This window comes from Engraulis encrasicolus, chromosome 15, assembly GCF_034702125.1.
Source record: "Engraulis encrasicolus isolate BLACKSEA-1 chromosome 15, IST_EnEncr_1.0, whole genome shotgun sequence".
Lineage (NCBI taxonomy): Eukaryota > Metazoa > Chordata > Actinopteri > Clupeiformes > Engraulidae > Engraulis > Engraulis encrasicolus.
Window position 1 is genome coordinate 37,033,659 of NC_085871.1, and position 20,000 is coordinate 37,053,658.

Sequence of the window (20,000 nt, forward strand, 5' to 3'; positions counted from 1 at the left end):
TTGCCAGTTGACGTTAACTCTGTTTCAGTTTGGTCCCATTCAAAAGTAGTGTCAGTTCAACATCACCTTGGTTACACTGAAATAAAACAGATGCAGTCCACAAGGGTAGAAAAAGAGACCCAGAGGCCCAGAGTCAGGTCAGGTGTTTCATGCAAGGATTTCACTCTCATGCCCTCTGGGTGGCGCTATATTATTCAGTCAGGACTACAGCAATGAGGCACTAGTCTCGTTCCTTCATCCCGGCAGCCATTAGGTAGCTAAGAAATAAAACTGAATAGTACAGAGCTGTGCTCCCAGGCACTGTTTACCACTGACAAAGACAGAATGTCATATGGGTTGAATATGTTTTGAATCTGCAGTTTTGCTTTGCTTTTTTATTCATGGTATTTCTTTTTTACCTGCTACGCTTTTTCCTATTTATTGAGGCGAGGACTGTCAAACTGAATTGTGCACTGTTGTTAGGACAAATAACACTTTTCTGATGATGGTCTTGGTTTAGTATCTGAAAGCCTACCTACTGAGTGCAGAAAAGCAGACAGATTTATACACTCATGCCACATTAACCTTCATTAAGCCAGAGACAGCAATCGATCACCTGCTCTCATTTAGGCCTGGTTCATACTTGCTGTGTGACATTTTACCATCGCGTTTTTTTAACCAACCACGTGGGAATGAGTACATACCTTTTGAAGAACAATCAGGGCACTTCACTTGATACTTGAAGTACCATGTTGAGGGCAAATAGCCAACAGGGCTCACTCACATTAATATTTTGTGATAATATTCTGTTGTATCAATATTGCACAGAGGGCATGTATCTGCATTCTTTGGATCAGGTGTGTTAGTTTATCAGATACCATAAATAGTATTACATGCTCAGGGTAGAACGGCAGGCAGATGTAGTATGTATTCACGCCGCATTAACCATCATTATTCCAGACACGGCAATCGATCTCCTCTGCTCATTTACAATGATGAGCTAACCAAGAGGCAGCATAATGAGACAGCACAGAAACACTTCCAAGGAAGGGAAAAAAGGAAGGCAGGATCCCCTCCCCCCTCTACTAAGACCTTTATTGTCTCTTCAAGAGATACATTTTGCTTGGACATGAGGGTGTGATATACTGTACACCAAAACACAACACAGTAGACACTGCAACCATCCATCCAAGCACACACATACAAGTACAAAGAAGAACAACTCCAGGCTGATATAACTAATATTATGTATAGGCTACCGGTAATTAGAAGCACTCAGAGAGTGCAAACCTCCGCCAAGGTCATGGGGTCACTGACACCATGACAACTACATGCTGTGGAATCCTATGCCTACAATATAACCTAGAACCAGATCTGGAATCCACATCTGATCATCACTAAACTTTGCTGTTTGATAGAACATTTGACTCTGTTACACCCTAATGTTTTTCAAGTCTTTCTGCCTTGTATTTGTGAAGTTACAAACTGGAATGTCAAGATTCGCCCAATCCCGCAATGGTGAAGAATCCTTAATGATCCGTACACCACCAAAATGTAATCAAAATCAGTTCATAATTTGTTGAGTTATGCTGCTGACAGACAGACAGACAGACAGACAGACAGACAGACAAACAAATAAACAGACAAACAAACCAACGCGACCAAAAACATGACCTCCTTGGTGGAGGTAATAATCATGTAACTTACGTTAAAGTGACACTGTCCCATTTTTGGAAATAAGCTTATTTGCACCTCCCCTTGACTTAAATAAAGCTGGCGGCTAACTGGTCTCATAGGACTCAATGTTAACTGCTAGCTTGGAGGTAAACTTTGCACTGCCATACCCAGAGAACGGTTGAAAGTATAGGAGAACGGCAAAACCCTATCATTTAAGTCAAGGGGAGGTTCAAATAAGCTTATTTCCAAAAATGGGACAGTATCACTTTAAAAACATAGACAGACATACAGACAAATTTCCTTTGGCACCAATAAAAGAATATTGAATCTCGGCTCTTGACAGACAGACAGAGACAGACAGACTGAGATTGATGTCATCTGAACATGAAGTGTCACAGCCTGGTTGACTCAAACACAGTAAACCGCCTAATTGAGGGGATTTTGTGGTCTCTTTCTAAACAAAGCCAGAGTAATCTCTCCTATTCCATTTATTCATCATTTACATTAGAGATACTGTGAACTTATCTGGGACAGTAAGATACTTATTTGGATTAGGAATACACCTCCCTGTGCACATAAACAATAGCGAATAAACAACAGAATGAGGCAGTGTGTGGTTGTTGGTGTTTTTTTTTGTCTGTTTTAAAAAAAAATATTAATATTATTATTATTATTTTTACAAATTGCTCGTAGGATGGATGGCTTATTTTGCTGCGGAGTGGGAGACATGGGGGCAGTCACAGAATGCCAACCACATTTCAGAAGGATTAGGAGTTAAGTCGATGATGACAAAGCACAAAGCTTGCAGATGCTCACGCGGTGACTGGTCGGGACACGCTCGCCGATCTTTCACGCCTGGGGGGGAACAAGACGTCGGACGTGCTGTGAACAGGGTTGCCAGATGAGGCTGATGATTTCCAGCCCAAAAAATACTCAAAACCCAAAGCACTAAATCTCCCACCCAATTCAATTGATTTCTATGGCCAAACATTGAGCGGGTTTTTCTCCAAAATCCATTTTTTCCCGCAGACGGCCATCCTAAGCAGCCCAATTGGGCGGGAAACCGCCCAATCTGGCAACAAGTGCTGTGAATGTGTTTCTGAGCAACGTGTGCGGCAGCATGCAGCTTAGTGGCATGAACAGTGTGTCACCCACATCTCTGTCTTGGTGGCAGTGGGTGCAGGCGGAAGGGGGTGGGGGGATGGTGGGTTAGGTCTTAAGAGGGCACACGACGCAGTCTTTTGTCACCTCCTCCTCGGACGTGCCACCTAGCCTGCCATCACCACCTCCTCCACCACCTTCATCACTGTGGGCATCTTGGCAGTTGCTGCTGCCAGCTAACGGGACTAACGGTAGGGATCCGCTTCACGATGAGAGATCAATGATGACGAGGCGGAGGAGGGGGGAGGGGTGTGGTCTTATGGTGGCACACGCAGTCTTTTGTCACCTCTTTCATGCCACCCAGCCTGCAGCCACCACCACTACCTCCACCACCACCATCACCACCTCTACCACCACCACCGTCACTGTGGGCACCTTGGCATTCACTGCCAACCAGGGCTCTAAATTAACAGACAACCGGCCAAATGCTGGTGAAAAGACCAACTTACCAGCCACAGTGACATTGTGTGTGTGTTTAGCAAGGAAGATAAACATCTACTAGACTTTGACTGCTGGTGAAAAAGGGTGCTGCTGCTACCAACTAATGGTGGTGCGCTACTTTTCTCTAAGACAGTGATTTTCAACCTATGGGCCGGGGCCCATATGCCAAGTGGGCTTTGAAATCATTTTCTACAAAGTATAATCATATTGCGGTGTGTGTTGTTATTGATTTATTTGAGTTTTATTCTTTATTGGGTCAGAAGTGGGCCCTGAACATTTGTGACAATTTTGAGTGGGTCCCACGTTGGAAAAGGTTGGGAACCCCTGCTCTAAGAGACTAATGATGAGGTGGAATGGGGGTAGGGTGGGGGCTAGTGTGGGGTGAGGTCTTATGATGGCACACACACCCACTCTTTTCTCTTGTCACCTCCTCTGTGCCACTCAACCTGCCACCACCTTCATCACTGTCCGAGGAAGACCCCACTAGTGTGAAATAATTAGTTTATGTTTCAGAGCTTATTCCCAGTGTGTAGGCCAGTCTCTCACATTACCGACTGTAGTTGTCTGGCACCTAGATTACTGCTTTTGGACGTGTGCACCCAAACTTTCTAACACCTCCTCTGTGCCACCCAGCCTGCAGCCACGACCAACACTACCTTCACCACCACCACGTCACTGTGGTAATCTTGGCATTCAGTACTTGCTGCCAAATAATGGTACTGTGCTATGACAGACCAATGATGAGGTGTGTGGAATGGGGGTTCAGTGGGTGGGGTGGTGAGGGGTGTGGGGTGTGGGGTGAGGTGAGGTCTTATGGTGGCACACAGTCTTTTGCAGGAGGAGAGAAGTGCCGCACACTCTCAAGTTAAATAAACAGTTTTTAATGTGACAACGTTTCGGCCTGTCTACCGGGGCCCTCCTCAGGACACACGTGACCTGAGGAAGGCCGACAGGCCGAAACGTTGTCACATTAAAAACTGTTTATTTAACTTGAGAGTGTGCGGCACTTCTCTCCTTCTACAATTGTATTTTCTGGTTGCCAGCACCTCTGTTTCTGGTGTGCGTTTTGCACCTCCACTCGGCACACAGTCTTCTGCCTTGTAAGCTCCTCTGCCACCACTACCTTCATCCCCACTGCTGTCATCACTGTGGGCGCTTGGCATTCCCCCTCTTGCTGCCAACTACTTTGTATATGAGAGATCAATGATGACGTGACGTAATGTTGTGAAACTGGAGTGGTGCTCGTAGTGAAACGTGAGAAAGCCGATTACACCTCTTACTCGTGAGGGCTCTTTACTGTAATGTGAGAAGCCTCCACTCCCCTCTCTCCAGCTTCCATCAATATACTGTAATGGTCCACTCCAAAGTCAAAACCAACTGACATTCGAGTACATGTCTGGCCTTAATTCATTACTATTGGGCATACTGTAGACGCTTTCAGTTACTTACAGTTTCAGGCTAATTAAATCACTAGCCTCTGATGGCGGTGGATCCATAAACACTTGTGGGGCTGTTTAGAGAGCTGCTGTAAAAAGCTCCTTTGATGGGCTACTTGTGATGTGAAAGCACTAAAAAGCAGATGTACTTGTAACACACAGTACATTTTCCAGTTAATTTAACACCTGGGAGTCAAATATAACACTCATAGTGTTGACCCTACTACTGTCTAGGTGTTGAATCCATTCTGCAAAAATGTGTAGTGAAAGTAGTTTCCGTTTCTTACCGGTGCTACCCCCCACCACCACCCGCAAAAACAAACAATAAACAAACAAAATAAACATGTTCACTACATATCTATATCGCTGCATGACTATTTCGGTTGTCTCTTCATAGGAGGTCACTTGTCTCAAATGGCCTTGTGTGGTTGTATGTGTTTTGTACTGAAACAGCAGACCTTACTTTTTTTCAAATGTGTGTTTTTGGGCAGCATTAAACCTATTCTCTTACCGGTACTGCACACCAGCTGTCCATTTTATACCGGTGCTGCGCACCTGTGTGCACATGTCTACTGTTTCAACTCTGTGTGTAGCATACTGACCATGTGTGTGGAGCTCCTCAGGCTGCATGCGGCATCATAGGATGCGATCCAGGCAGTACAGTGCATCTCACTGACTACACGCTGCACTTCAACACTTGAGAGTTTTGACTCTGAAGAAGACGAAACGTAAGTCGTTATGTTTGCACCACAATAAAATACTAAAAAGTATCTGAGTGCTCCAGTCATCCCTGGCCTAGTCTTTCCGAAGTGGACCAGTGTACTCCACATTGTATACCGTCCGGGACTGGACGCACCAAGAAGGTTAGAGCGCAAGCGACTTCCCTTTTACGACTTGAGAGTCACGTTTAACACCCACTGTGTTGTCCATCCTGCAGTGCTCTGTAGGTGTTGAATGAACACTATCGACATGTACTGCATAGCCCTTGCTGATGATATGTGTTAATCCCTTCTGGCTCTCGGGCTGCTATCCAGGCAGTACTGTAGTCGCGCATCCGTGGTACGCTGCGCTTCAGGAAAAATTGCTCCCCTGCCAGGGAGAGGGTTATACAAGCAGCTCAACCTACAGGCTCATTTAGATACGGGGCAAAGGGCCAGCGGATGACACAGAATCATACTGTCACTTTCGCCGGCTTTGCAATGCAAATGTGAATGAGGCTGCTGCACGCTAAAGTACACACGTACGCACGCATACGAATAGACACACGCACACACATACACACACACACACACACACACACACACACACACACACACACACACACACACACACACACACACACACACACACAGGCACGCATGCACACACACACACACACACACCTCGAGCTGTAATTTCGCCAGTGTGCTCAGACAAGACGGCATGCTCCCCCCGAGGGGAACAAATTCATTATCTCATTGTTGGGACCAGCTTAAGTTGCCTCTTTTTTTCCATTACAGCTTTCTTTAATGGTACAATCTGGGGCCGATCCAAGATACAGAAAGATACAAAAGGGGGATGATGGGGAGAGGAGGGAGGAATGAGTCTAAATAGCGGGGTTTTCCCCTGAATGTGATACACGTCGAGGAAAATAATAACTATCAGCCAGCCCCATCCCCTTCTTCTGCATTCTCTCCTCACGCTGCTCAGTGGTATAATTAAGGTGAAATACACACCGAGGACTGCAGAGAGTCTCTAGGGAGCAGGCAGAATGTGGCAGAGCGCCATGTTTCTGAAAACCTATGTATATAATATATACTGTATATCTCTTTAATACGGTGTAAATTTCCATACACTGCAGGCCTTATATACTTTTCTATATATGTACATTTTTAAAAGTATGTTTTTATATTCTTTAGCCCTTAGAGGACGGCATATTCAGATGGGGCAGGATTTGGAAATCATCATAAAGAAGAGTCAAATCTGTCTACCATCAGTACTTCCCCATTGATGCTATTTAGAGATGTACAGGATCCAAGATCCGGTTCCGGATCCGGCAGGATAATAGGGTTTTTCAGACTATCCGGATCCGGCAGGATCTTCAGCAGTGGATCCGGTATCTGGCAGTTACCTAAAAATCAGGATCTGGGGCATCTCTACTTTTTACGTAGCCTAGGCTTTTCAGTCAGTCTTTCACAACCCCAATCGCTGCATGGAGTGAAAGCCCTTTGGAAGCGGTTGTTGAAGGCAGTGTGGCAGTAAGCCAATGAGTCTTAAAAATAGTTTGCAACAACGTAAAAGGGTCCACGTGTGCGAGTTGGCTATGTGTTTCAACCCTTTCGTAGGATCCGGTATCCGGTTCCGGATCCGGAAGGATCTTAAGCAGTGGATCCGGTATCCAGCAGGATCCTAAAAATCAGGATCCGGTGCATCTCTAATGCTACTAGTGTATTTCAACAGGGGGTCTACACCCCGGTTGCTGATTGACCAGATGTCGCAGACACCCGGTACAGGCATAACGGAGGAGGAAAATGTTTTGGACTTCAGCATAGGGTCCCCTGAATATAGCTTCATTGTATTGCAAAAGTAATTCCTAAGATTCCTTTACGAAATATGTCACATTATGCCAAGCTGCATAACATTAAAATTATGTCAGGGACCAGATCAAACGGCCTCTTGAGACATAGGTTCCCCACCGCTGCTATAGAGGCTATATATTGTATCGGGGCATTATTGTCACATGTTCATGTTCATGTCAGCATGGACCACAGTGCAATGTGGCAATTGTCCCATAGGGCAGTGGTTCCCAACCTATGGGCCGGGGCACACTGGTAGGCCCTGAAGGTATTCCAAGTGGGCCTTGAAATCATTTTCTAAAAATAATAATCATATTTTGGTGTGTGCTACTGTTGATTTATTTGAGTTTTATTCTTAATTGGGTCAGAGGTGGGCCCCGAACATTTTTGACAATTTCGAGTGGGCCCCAAGTTGAAAAAGGTTGGGAACCCCTGCCATAGGGCAAAGGGGCAGGTGCTTTGGCACCACCTCTTCCCTTATTTGTGCATGGCTCTGGTTCCGGTAGGTGTGGTGGTGGGGTGGCTCACCTGCGGCCGAGGCCAGCTGCAGCGGTGTCTCGGCATAGTTGTCCGTTCCGTCCTGCAGGGCGCCCTCCACGCTCGCTCGTGCGTCCATCAGCAGCTGCGGCGGCCATCACGGGTCGTCAGTCAGCGTGAGAAGGAACAGGACAGGACAGGACAGAAGACAGGAGAAGAGGAAGGACACAGATTTACTTTGACGGGCAGGTTACAAGGAGCCTGAGCCTTACGCTAAGGGTGACTTTTGCTCTGTTGATTGTTTCACTAGCTTCCTCTCCTACTTTCGATGAAAAACCTTTCTTTTACATTGGTGGGAGATACCTAGAGTAAGGCACTAAAATGTGGGGTTGTGAAGCTCACTCTGATGACGGCAGAGTTGTCTAATAAGTGAAATTCAGAGTTTAGAGAGGGATGTTGAATGATGAATGTGCCATCAATCTGCTAGTTATCTAAAGCTATGGGTTTCTGGCTGTCAGATGAAGAAATTGGAAAAAAAATACTGGCTTAAAAAAAAAAAAAATCAAGGCTTAAAATCAGGGTATATTAAATTTGGACGTCAGTCACTGATGCTCAAAAAGGTGTTTCAGCAGATCGTTATGGAGTGTGAATGTCATTCTTTTCAGTCTTGTGGATCACTCTCAGGTGGAAGAACTGCAGTAACTCAATTGGCCAACCTTAAGGTGAGGCGGCGAGTGGGGTTATTCAGAACCAAAAAAAAGAGTGAGAAAGAGGTATTTTCCGGAACCAATTACTGTGGCTGCCAGAGGCGATCCTAGGGTCAGATGGGGCCCCAAGCGAAAATGCAAAAGAATGAGCATTTGAACCAAAATCGCCACTACTGTGGTAAAATGTGGACTGTTATTCACTATCTAGGGGTTTGGGGGCCCCAAGTCACTGCCTGCCTTGCCTGGTGGCAAGATGCACCTCTGCTACTTTCTTTCCTTGGTGCCCGTAACCAAGCCTTTATGGGGCCCTATAAGCAAAACTTCATCCAGGGACCCCATACCACTACCTATTCAGCATCAGATGCTTCATAAGCTTAATTTACTTGCACGAGTGAGGGCTAGGAGCTAAGGACATGGATAGGCTGCCTATAGCTCATGTACCCATCGTGCACTGCACTTATTGGAGCAAAATGTCTCAAACAGAAAGCCATTAATCTGCTTTTTGCTGCTCATGGGGGCCCCTGGTAGCATGGGGGCCCTAAGCCACCGCATAGTTCGCTTATGCCTCGGGCCGGCCCTGCCCCTAGCCCTCTGAGGTCCCTGGGGGCAGTGAAAGCTGCAACCTGCTGGGCTTGACTGAGCACAGCTGGACCTCTATAACCTGGCCATCCCCAGGCCCATTGAAATTCCCCTTCTTTACTAGTCTGTTTGCTTATTTGTTTGTTTGTGTTCCTCATCAGTTCTAACATCCAGACTATCAGCAGCTTTGGGTCAGGTAGTTAGTGCTGATGTCTGGAGACGGGTGGGTGGATGTTCGAGCGGGAGACACTGTGTGCTGATTAAAGTCAATGTAGATGTTCGTTAGCACACTACAACAAGTAATCATTATCATTATGCTCCTCGTCAGGGTGTGATTGGTAGCGGGATGGAGGAATTTTTATATCTCCACTTCCTCTAAACCTACATGTTACTCCACTAATGTTGCTTGCAATATCCCCACTCATCATCATACGTAACAATAATAATCTTAATAATGAGGGAAAGTGAACACTATTAGCCTCTTTGTGCAGATGGGCCCACCAGCAAGCTCGTTCACTCTTTGCAGAAAAGACTCATGACAACATTGCTATGACATTACTGAGACACTGGGGTCGTTACAAATTTGGTGTCAAGTTATAACATAGGCTTTTTTACCGCAAAAGGGGTTCAATAACAAGAAGGTGTGAAGGTAGAACAGAACAGTAAGTCACGACGTCACTACCTGCACAACAGGGACGTGTCCATGTAACACAGCGAATGTGAGTGACGTCCCCTGCCTGGTTTCGGGGTAAACTGAGGGGTGCTTGTGTACAGTACTGGGCACCTGCAGGGGGGAGTGAGGGCACAGGGTTCAAATTCAGGGAGAGAGATCATAATTAAATCATAAATAATTAGGCCGTTGAGACCAGAGAGGGGGGAAAAAGGGGAATAGAAAGTCTGAAGAAGTTTGACTTGAGGAGTCATTATTATTATCTTTGTGGGGGAAAGAAGTAAAGCTTTGAAGGAGAATATTTAAAGAAAAAAGCAAAATGGAAGCAAGGCATGAGTGAGCTTGCGGGCAAATCAAAGAGGATATGGACACCTCTGTATTATTAGCTGACCAACATCTGGACGGAGAAGAATCAAGACCATGATGCTTTTCTATGTATTATTATTATTATTATTACTCATTTTGTTTCCTCTTGATACGGTTTGTTCCTGTACTCGAGTCATTAATCAATTCCAGACCGGTCAATATGTCTGCTAGCGTAGCGTAGCATCCAAGATCTACAGCTAGTGCTGCTTATTATGTTTCTCTCTCTCCAACTCTGAGCTACATGAACATTGTGTGGTGGTGACCCTACAGCACAGCCCCTGCAGTGCCCTCCACCAGCAGTGTCAAATGGGCTTTACAGAGGAAACAGACAGAGAAGAGAAGAAGGAGAAGAAGGCAGGACACACGGAGAGGAGAACAGGAACATCACACGATGAATGAAGAAATGACTGCAGGGATGAGTCATGAGAATATGCACCAAATATTCAGAACCTATGCTTTCATAAATGATGTAGTGTTATATTCAGTTCATACAAATATTATCTGCCAAACATTTATCTAAAAAAAATACATACTTTTGTGGGCCGTTACGCATTAAGGCATTATGGCAGTATGTTTTAAATTAGAGTACCAAGCAAGTTTTTTTTTTGGCAACATGCTATTCATGCTACAGATTTGTATGCATTGGATTTTCGAGAGATGTTGAGCCAATTTGTGTTTTTCACTCTTTTAGCACCGGTTCCAGTTTCTTATTCCATGTTTGGCTCCACAAAAACATGAGCATCTGTAAGTTTTGGTAAGACCACTTTGGATCAGGAATTGATTATATTTTTGGACGACTATGCCCTAAATATTTGGTGCCCTAATGTCAATGTTCATGTCTGCACAGACAACATGGCACATACGGTATACGGATGCACATGTCACACACGCCAAAAACAGCTAATACTGTAACAACAAAGCTTGAGGGAAGATCCATGAAACGTCATAATAAACTTCCTTTGGAATCTGGATATGTGCTTTGTATACAGTAATTGGCAGGAATAAAACCTAAAATGGGAGGAGGTACTTAGTTCCCAATCATTGTGGTACATTTACTCCAATTCTGTAAGGGGCATGAGAACAAAAACTAAGAATATCCCAAATATTCCAAGTGGAGCAAGCAACTTTCTTACTGTCCTGTTTCATGTATCTGACCCCAAAAGGGTGGGCATTACGCAAAGTGCACCTTCACAGATTCCAAAAAGGGTGCTGATCTTTGAAACAAAACATCAAACAGCAATATACATCATCCACGTTGACAACTAAAAGAGCAGAACTGGGGTCCGTTTCTCGGTTCTTGTCGTTGCTAACCGTCTTAAGACCGTCTTAAGACCGCCTTAAGACCGCCTTAAGACCGCCTTAAGGTCAGATTAGACTTCAGCAACTGCGAGCGTGAAAAGTCGCGTGGGAGTGGCCACGAACCAATTTTGTATTCATGCATCTGCGAGCTCTGCGAGGTCCGAGGTCTCGTTGCCAGCCACATTTGAAATTGCGCGATTAGGCAACTTTCACTACATTGTAGTAAGCACTGCGGTCATTATTAAGCAATGTTGCTTTCTATCCCGGTTAGCTAGGTATTTTCACACAAATTGCAAAGGCAATGCAGTGGTATCATTATTTGACATACCCAGTCTGTTTTCACGAGCAGAAAATGCAAGCATGTAAAGACAGTTGATTCTGCCGATGTGTGTTTACATTCGGTGGAGGAACGGTAGTAAAACCGCAGGCATTGTGCCACGAGTGTTCAACTGATGCATTGTTTGTTACTTAGCTTAGCTTCGTGTATTTACACACATTTACACACAAGGCATTAATAAAGTTTTTTAACAGAATACAGCTCTGCTCTCGCAAACTACTGGCATTGCGCTGCCACAAGAACAGAACAAGGAAGTAGCGAGACGACCAATCATAGTGCCTTTTTGTCTGCGTACTCCGCGTCCGTCCGACGGATAGTTAGAATTTTTTCGAGGCGCTAGACGACGGGCGCAGAGCCTCTGAGAGGGGGGCGTGGACTCGCATAGACAGAAAACGGACGGACGCAGATTCTATGCGAGCGAAGCATAAATCTAGCTTTACCATTCCCTTGGATTTAGTGGTGAACGTCGCTGTCGAGAGAGAGTTGAGTCGCTCGTACAAAGGACTTTGCTAACGACGATAGCAAAGATGCTTTCGAGAAACGGACCCCATGGCACACTGGTTTCGGAGGAGGACGCACACATCGCATAACGCCATTGACTTTCCACAAAACACACAAACACATACAAACACATTAGTTATCACATCTCATAGCTTTCCACAATGATGATATTTGTTATTAGTTGTTAACACCACCATATGACGAGATATGCATAGACTGTGGACACACATACAACCACCCACACGCACACAGACAGACGCGTTAAGGACACAGACGGACAGACAGACAGCAGCGTCAGCAATTGTACAGTACTCCTTTAAGACAGACGCCGAACAAGCCAAAGCTCCCCCCCAACCCCTTTGTCCCCGTCTCATCTGTCCGAGAGCACTGACCTGGCTGTTGATGTCGGCGCCGGCGTCCAGCAACATCTGGACCATGGCCTCGTCCCCGCGCACGCACGCATACATGAGCGGGGTCATCCCCTGGAGACAGGCAAGACACAGCACTCGTTGCACGGATGGATATCTTGCTCCCCTAGGTTGCCCAGGCAGATTCCCCTTTAACCCTGCTCCCAACTTTGGGGAGCTGAGGAATTTGGCAAGGTTGTCTTTAAACTGAATTTATATATGAGCTAAAAAAATCACATGAGCAGGGGGTCATCCCCAGAGGCGATTCTAGGGTAAGTTGGGGCCCCAAGCAAAAATTGGGAAAAATGAATATTCGCAACAAATCACCACTACTGTAGTTTAAAGTCTTTGCTGTTATTCACCATCTAGGCTTAGGGACCCCAAGCGGTTGCCTGCCTAGCCTGGTGACAAGATGCGCCTCTGGTCATCCCATGGGGACAGGCAGGCGCAGCACTCGTTGCATGGACGGACGTCTGGAGGGATTCGATTCCCCTTCACAACCCTTAAAGCTGCAAGCTCCCAACCTTGGAATTTGGTAAGTTTGTGTTTAAATATAACTCATAAAACTAAAAACTTAAAAAGAATGTTAAAGTGTAGCAGACTGTCTGGAAGTCCCTGGACTTTCTTTTCCCAAATGAGGAATCCTTCGCATTGGCCACAGATTTTGTTGTTTCGTTTCATTCCAGTGATTTTATTGAAGAAACCAATGAACTATGATAAACTAGAATGAATAAACAGTATAACACTATCCTAATAACCTTGAAAAAAATCTGAGCTGCTAATTTGCACACGTTTGGTTTGACCTATATCAACATTCATCCAACTGCTGCCCACGCAAGAACACAATAGCCATATGGCACAGCTATAGCTGGGCTGTTGTCTCATCTGCAGTCTCTATCTCGGAGGAGACTTCCATGTAAGGAGTGTGTTGTCGGAAGGAGTGGAGGAACCATATACAGTGAATGGTGTCATACACGTAAAGGGTAAAAAAAGAAAGCAGTCGTCTCGGCTTAAGGCCAGGATTGTCTTCACACATCTTTTACCTAGGCAAGACAACAAATGTATGCATGTAATTACAAAAACGAGGAGCTCCTCTGGTTATTGAATTCAGTTATGGCATTCCTATGAATACAGTGCACACAAAATCCTACTGACACCCTGGTGAGAAAAACAACCAAATGATACTATTTCATTTTTACAGAGATGACATGCCATCCTTTGCACATCCACAGTACCGGTAGGTGAAGTGATTTGAATCTGAAGATCAAATCATTTCTCCTTTCAAAAAGATAAATGGAATCCTTTTTTTTTGGTTGGTGTTCGTGCAATTGAAATATGGAACAAGCCCAGGGCACGACGATGAAATAGGGGAGGGAGCGATGCAAATGGCGCCCAGCTGTGACGGAACACCCCCCCAACACCCTCTTCCCATCTCACCAATAATACACAATATTACTAATACAAAACCTGTGATGCGTTCAGGGTTGTCAAAAACAAGGGGGAAAGTGGGAAAGTGGGACTAAGTCACCAGTGCCCTACATATGAGGAGGGGGGGGGGAACAGTGGATCATATTTTTTTTTTTACATATTAATATCATATAAAGGGGGTCCATTAGAACTGGCTGTGCATAGGGCCCAGACTTGGGTGTGCTATACGCCCCTGTCTGTGTCCTATTTGTGATTGCGCTCCAGGTTGAGACCATTGTCACGGTCACAGCCCACACAATGCAATGTGTTCATGTGTCACCTGTCAATAGGAATGAGCACATGCACTGCAGCAATGGCCAATTCTCCTGGCGGGCAGACTGAACCCCACCTCACCAACCCCTCAAGCCTTTCTGTCTGGAGTATGGGGGCTTGATCAGGGCCATTTGAAGGTATTTGGGGGCCCTAGGCAAAGAGGGACTTGAGACCCCCTGTTTCCCCCTGTCGAACTACTGGGGAGGGGCCCGGTCAAGAGAAATTTTGATGGCAACATGCATTGCACTTCTTGGGTACTTGAATATAGGGGGGGGATTGGCTTTGTCTCTTTCGGAAAGGTATCATTGAATACACGTGCATAACCAGTCGTCTAGGGATGGCCCCTTTTAAGCTGGGGGCCCTAGGCAATTTCCTAGTTTGTGTGCCTGGTTGTGACAGGCCTAGGTCTGATGCAAGTGTGCTCCAAGGTTTGTCACTGCCAGTGCCAATGTTGTTGTTTTTGTTGTTCCACAGCTGGGGCCTTGGAGTGGAGTGGAGTGGAGTGGGGGTGGGTGAAGAGGAGGAGTAGGAGTGTCCTACTTGCCAGCCAGGCGGCATTTCATAAGGGCCACATGCATATGTGTGTGAACTGTCTGTGTGTGTGTGTGTGTGTGTGTGTGTGTGTGTGTGTGTGTGTGTGTGTGTGTGTGTGTGTGTGTGTGTGTGTGTGTGTGTGTGTGTGTGTGTGTGTGTGTGTGTGTGTGTGTGTGTGTGTGTTTTGAGAGAGAGAGAGAGAGAGAGAGAGAGAGAGAGAGAGAGAGAGAAATAGGTAGAGGTGTGTGTGTGTGTGTATGGTACGTACAGTATGTATATCTATATACCGTACCTCAGTGTGGGCTGTGTGTGTGTGTGTATGTGTATATATCTTCATGTGTCTTCATGTCCGCTCTCTCTGACCTGTTCGCTCATGCTATTGATGCCGTCGGGTCCCAGCAGGTTGACGGCCTGCTTGACCAGGTCCGTCCGGCCGCAGTTGAGCATGCGGAAGCCTAGGTCCTGCAGGAACTTGGCCTCCGTGGAGGTGGCGTCCAGCTTCCGGGTGGCGCAGAAGCAGTCGTCAGCTCTGTTGGAGGAGAGTAATAAACAAACAAACAAACAAACAAACAGCAAAGAACCCCCCCGGTCCCCAAATAACCAAGTTAGACCAAGAGCAGTACGATTATGTTAACAAAATGCACTTGCAAAGAACACCAGCTAGCAGAGCTCAATGTAAATCTCTCTCCCGAAGTCTCATGCAAATAATGATACTGACTTAGCTAGAAGCTAGAAGCCTGCGTCGGTACCGCGTCTGTGTCTCATACTGGTGCTGTGAGGTCATATGTTCAAGACCAGTGTAACAGACTATCTCTTGTCCCCAAAACCAGTGGTTACCCCAGGTGTGAGAAACACAGAGATTGGTCAAAGCTAAATTCTATTCATCTAGATTAAGAGTGACATCTGTTTACGACCAATCACTGTTGGTTCTGACATCTGGATCACCAGTTGTTATGGATACCACAAAGGCTGTCACACTGAGTCTCATTTGCAGACTATGACTTCAGTTACACACTCACACAGTAACACACTCAACTCAACTGCAGCACAACTTTGTTCATATGCACTACACTTGTAATGGATGCCATTAGAGTTTGACGCAGTGCGTCCCCCCTGAAGCCTCAAACAGATATATACAGATACAGTATAGATATGTAATGCTGTAGACGTATTGTACGTATAGGCCTAGCTTTAATATAAACTTGTAAGTGAGTCTGCCTCCCATACTGACGTTAGCTACAGTATGTCACAGGTCCAGGTCTGGACTGCGCGGGACGACCCCGGTTAGATCATTTCTGACATTCACGTCAAGACGTACCATAACTGGAGGACTCTGAACTTAGGAAATGGGGATCATATTCCATGGATCCACCTTACTCTGAACTTGGAGAAGAGAAATTTGTTTTTGATGATCTGTCAAAGTGTCAAATGCATCGTAAAAAAAAACCCTTCCTCTAACGACTAAATTAGTCCACCTGCAACACTAGCTTCCTGCACGCAGACGTCCAAAAACAACCTCCTGCAGAGCAGTGGAGCTGTCTAGAGTAGAGAGAAAACCCAGCTGGAGTTTCTCCTGCTCTCCTCATAATGCTCAGTAGATATTTTAATACTGATGCTGCCGCTGCCACTGCCGCTGCTGTGAACTCAGTCTCCCGCCAGCATTCGCTCTACGTCTCCCGTCTACAAAGGGATAGCTTACAGATCATTTCAGTGGAGGAAAAATATGTTGTCTGACTCTGCGCGGTTTTAATTTACTGGATGAACTTGAACAAGTGGGCGTGCCGTGTGTGTGCACACCAATGCACGCATGCAAGCACGCACGCACGCACGCACTCACGCACACACACACACAGGGACGTAGCAGCAAATTGTGGGCCCTATATACAATCAGCTCCAATGGACCCCTCCCCAGCCATATATCTACATGAATCAGACACTGTGTGCCCCCCCTATATAAATGGGGCCCTGGTAACTCAGTCAGTAGCTCTGTGTGTGTGTGTGTGTGTGTGTGTGTGTGTGTGTGTGTGTGTGTGTGAGTGTGTGAGTGTGTGTGTGTGTGTGTGTGTGTGTGTGTGTGTGTGTGTGTGTGTGTGTGTGTGTGTGTGTGTGTGTGTGTGTGTGTGCGCGCGCGCACACAGGGTGTCCTTCGTCATGGCTCCTCGTGCGAGAGCGACAGTTTTTATATTTTATTCATGGAAGTGCACAGCGGTGATGATGAACCAATCCAGCCACACAGTTTCCATGGTGAGTCCAACTGACCCTTGAAATCAGCTATTTTGTTGTTGTGTGACTGCCAGAGCAAGTGCACCAGACGTTCAAACTGTTTTTATTATTATTCTTTTTGAAGACATGCTTCACTGGAGTAACATTTGGGATGAAATAATAATAACAATAAAAAAAAACAAATCGCAGAAAGTCTTGCGGCAAAACGCATTTTGATTGTCAACAGGGTGCAACTGTTTAAAATTGCAGTATTTTACAGTATGCATCAGACAGCCAAGGTTGTGACTGCTTGCTCAACCAAGGCAATAGGCACAAGGAAATGTGTGCACTTTCTGTTGTGTTTGATTTGTGACCTCGCTGTATCCCAGGGATGAATATTTAATTTAATAGAATATTATTGTCAGTTTCAAAGCTCTCTCTCTCTCTCTCTCTCTCTCTCTCTCTCTCTCTCTCTCTCTCTCTCTCTCTCTCTCTCTCTCTCTCTCTCTCTCTCTCTCTCTCTCTCTCTCTCTCTCTCTCCATCTGTCTGTGTGTGTTCCTTGAGTTAGTAACTTTATATACAGTCAGTAAAAAGTTTTTATCCGTATGCCATACTCAGTTACAGCTGAAAACCTTGACTTAGGTATCTGTGTGAACGGTGTACTATTGCCTCTGGTCTGTATGCAGTGTAGATCTGTGTATATTCACAGCGCACATCTGAACATACTTGAGTTGCCGTGTGTGTGTGTGTGTGTGTGTGTGTTTGTGTGTGTGTGTGTGTGTGTGTGTGTGTGTGTGTGTGTGTGTGTGTGTGTGTGTGTGTGTGTGTGTGTGTGTGTGTGTGTGTGTGTGTGTGTGTGTGTGTTGGCATGTGCCCTTGAGCCTGTGTTTCGTGTGTGTTGTGCACAGGTGTGTATGCCCTGTACAGTATATTGCATGTATGTGTGTGAGTTGCATGTTTGTCTGCAAATTAACTGCAGGTGTTAACACTTGAGCCAGATATTTGTGTTAGCTTCTCTATGTTGTATACATGTGTGTGTATTAGGGATGCACCGATACCACTTTTTTGAAAACCGATACAAGTACGAGTACATTAATGTGTGTACTTGCTGATACTGAGTACCGATACCGATACCAAAAATACTGAATCAAACCAAGATATCGCAAATCACGCCCACTCAATGCAAAAGCGTGTGCTCAAGTTGGGTCTCCTAAGGGGGCGTTGTCCCCTACTTCTTCTTCTCTTTTGGAGGTGTTTGCGCAAGACGTGCGCTACCGCCATCTACAGCGCTAAGGGGACTTCATTGATTCTCAACCTCAGGACTCCGAAGGTCTCCTAACCGAAGGTCTCCTAAGGGGGCGTTCACCCGACATAAAGTGGATACCGGAAAAGAAACAAAATGACGCTTCTTCTTACATCCACTTTCTTTGCCGATACCTTTTACCACCAAAATACAATGAAAATAAATGCATGGCCTTGTTTTTTTCCACCTGTGATATTTGTATTGTCCATTTCCATATAGATTTAAATGTTAGAAAATGTATGAGGTGGCAGTTTTTTCCATGCTGCTTTCAAGTCCACAGAACGTGACAAGATTTTGCATTGTTTTGTGTAATAGCAGTATCGTTCCTGGTATCAGGTATCAGTATTGGTACCAGTATTGGTATCGGTGCATCCCTAGTGTGTAAAGTAAGTGTACTTATCACCCGGTGAGCAGACGGAACGTCTTCTGATTGGCTGAGCAGGTGTCCTTTATTCCCCGGTAGCAGGACACCTATGATGTCATGCGGGCGTGTGGGCGTGTAATTGCTTCTTTTCTAACTTTCTGGAGAATTGCTGTTACTAATTCTATCGCATCTGGTTGTCAAGTCAAAAACCCAGTTTTCAAGTCTATGGCATTTGGTTGTCATGTCACCCCAATGTTCTGCGCGCGGTTACATGCCTCCGATAGAGGCGCGTCTCACTAGATAAGGAAGTGGTGCCCATAGCAACGTACCAAATGCAGTGGTTAATCTACTTCTCACAAAGCCTTAGATCAACATATTAATAAATTAATACTGAAATGCTGGTAAACAGGTGATAAGCGGAATAGCAGTCTTCGAGGTGTCCCGATATCAAGGGAAAATGGACTTGGCGAAACGAACAGCCCTTCGGCTGCACCGTCGGGCTGTTAGAACGCTCTGCCTCGTCCATTATTTCCTTTGATATCTGGACACCTCGTCGGCCGCTATTCCATAGGCCTACATATACCGTATGTATCTGTGTGTGTGTGTGCTTGTTCGTGTGCGTGTGCGTGTGCGTATGCGTATGTACGCGCGCGCGTGTGTGTGGTTCAGTACATTGTACAGTATATTGTATGTATTGTATGCCTGTACATTCAACTTCACATACTTGAGTTGCCGGGGTTCACAGTCCACTCCGGGCAGGAGTAGTCGGGCCGCCTGCCGCACGTCGTCACTGTCCACTGAGAAGCTGCGGCGATGCTCGGTATGGGCCACCGCCACCCGGATCCACTCCATCAGCGGCGGCAGTACCAGGAACGGCCTGCAGGGGAGACAAGGAGCCACTCAGTGACCTCTGATCATATGGCAGTAACAGCACTGTAACACGGCATGGTTATCACCAGACCTAATCGCAAGTGAGATAAGGTCCGTAGACATGCTTACTGTAAATCCTGTAGGGCAGGGGTGTCAAACTCATTTGGGTTCAGGGGCCTCATACAACCCATGTGATCTCAAGCGGGCCGAACTAGTAGAATGAAAAATCCCTTGAACCAGAGGATTATTTTTCAGTAGACCTTCTCACTTCAGTGTGCTTTAGAAGTTTGTTGAATATGTTGATTAATATTAATATGTTGAAGTGTGTTGAATTCAATTGATTTCACAATGTCAATGTCTTACACAACTGAAATAATGTATACAAATGTATCAA

General features: G+C 45.7%; 1 protein-coding gene across 2 annotated transcripts in view; it reads right to left on the bottom strand.

Moving 5' to 3' along the window:
* LOC134464015 (ankyrin repeat and BTB/POZ domain-containing protein 3-A) overlaps positions 1–20,000 on the bottom strand; it is a 252,070-nt gene that overhangs the window by 23,389 nt on the left and 208,681 nt on the right. For both annotated transcript variants that reach the window (XM_063217454.1, XM_063217453.1), the window contains 5 exons: positions 19,461–19,613; positions 15,230–15,395; positions 12,578–12,667; positions 9,695–9,796; positions 7,778–7,871 (listed from right to left, as the gene is read on the bottom strand). In XM_063217454.1, the coding sequence (XP_063073524.1) occupies positions 7,778–7,871; positions 9,695–9,796; positions 12,578–12,667; positions 15,230–15,395; positions 19,461–19,613 (605 nt within the window). The remainder of the gene's footprint in view (positions 1–7,777; positions 7,872–9,694; positions 9,797–12,577; positions 12,668–15,229; positions 15,396–19,460; positions 19,614–20,000) is intronic.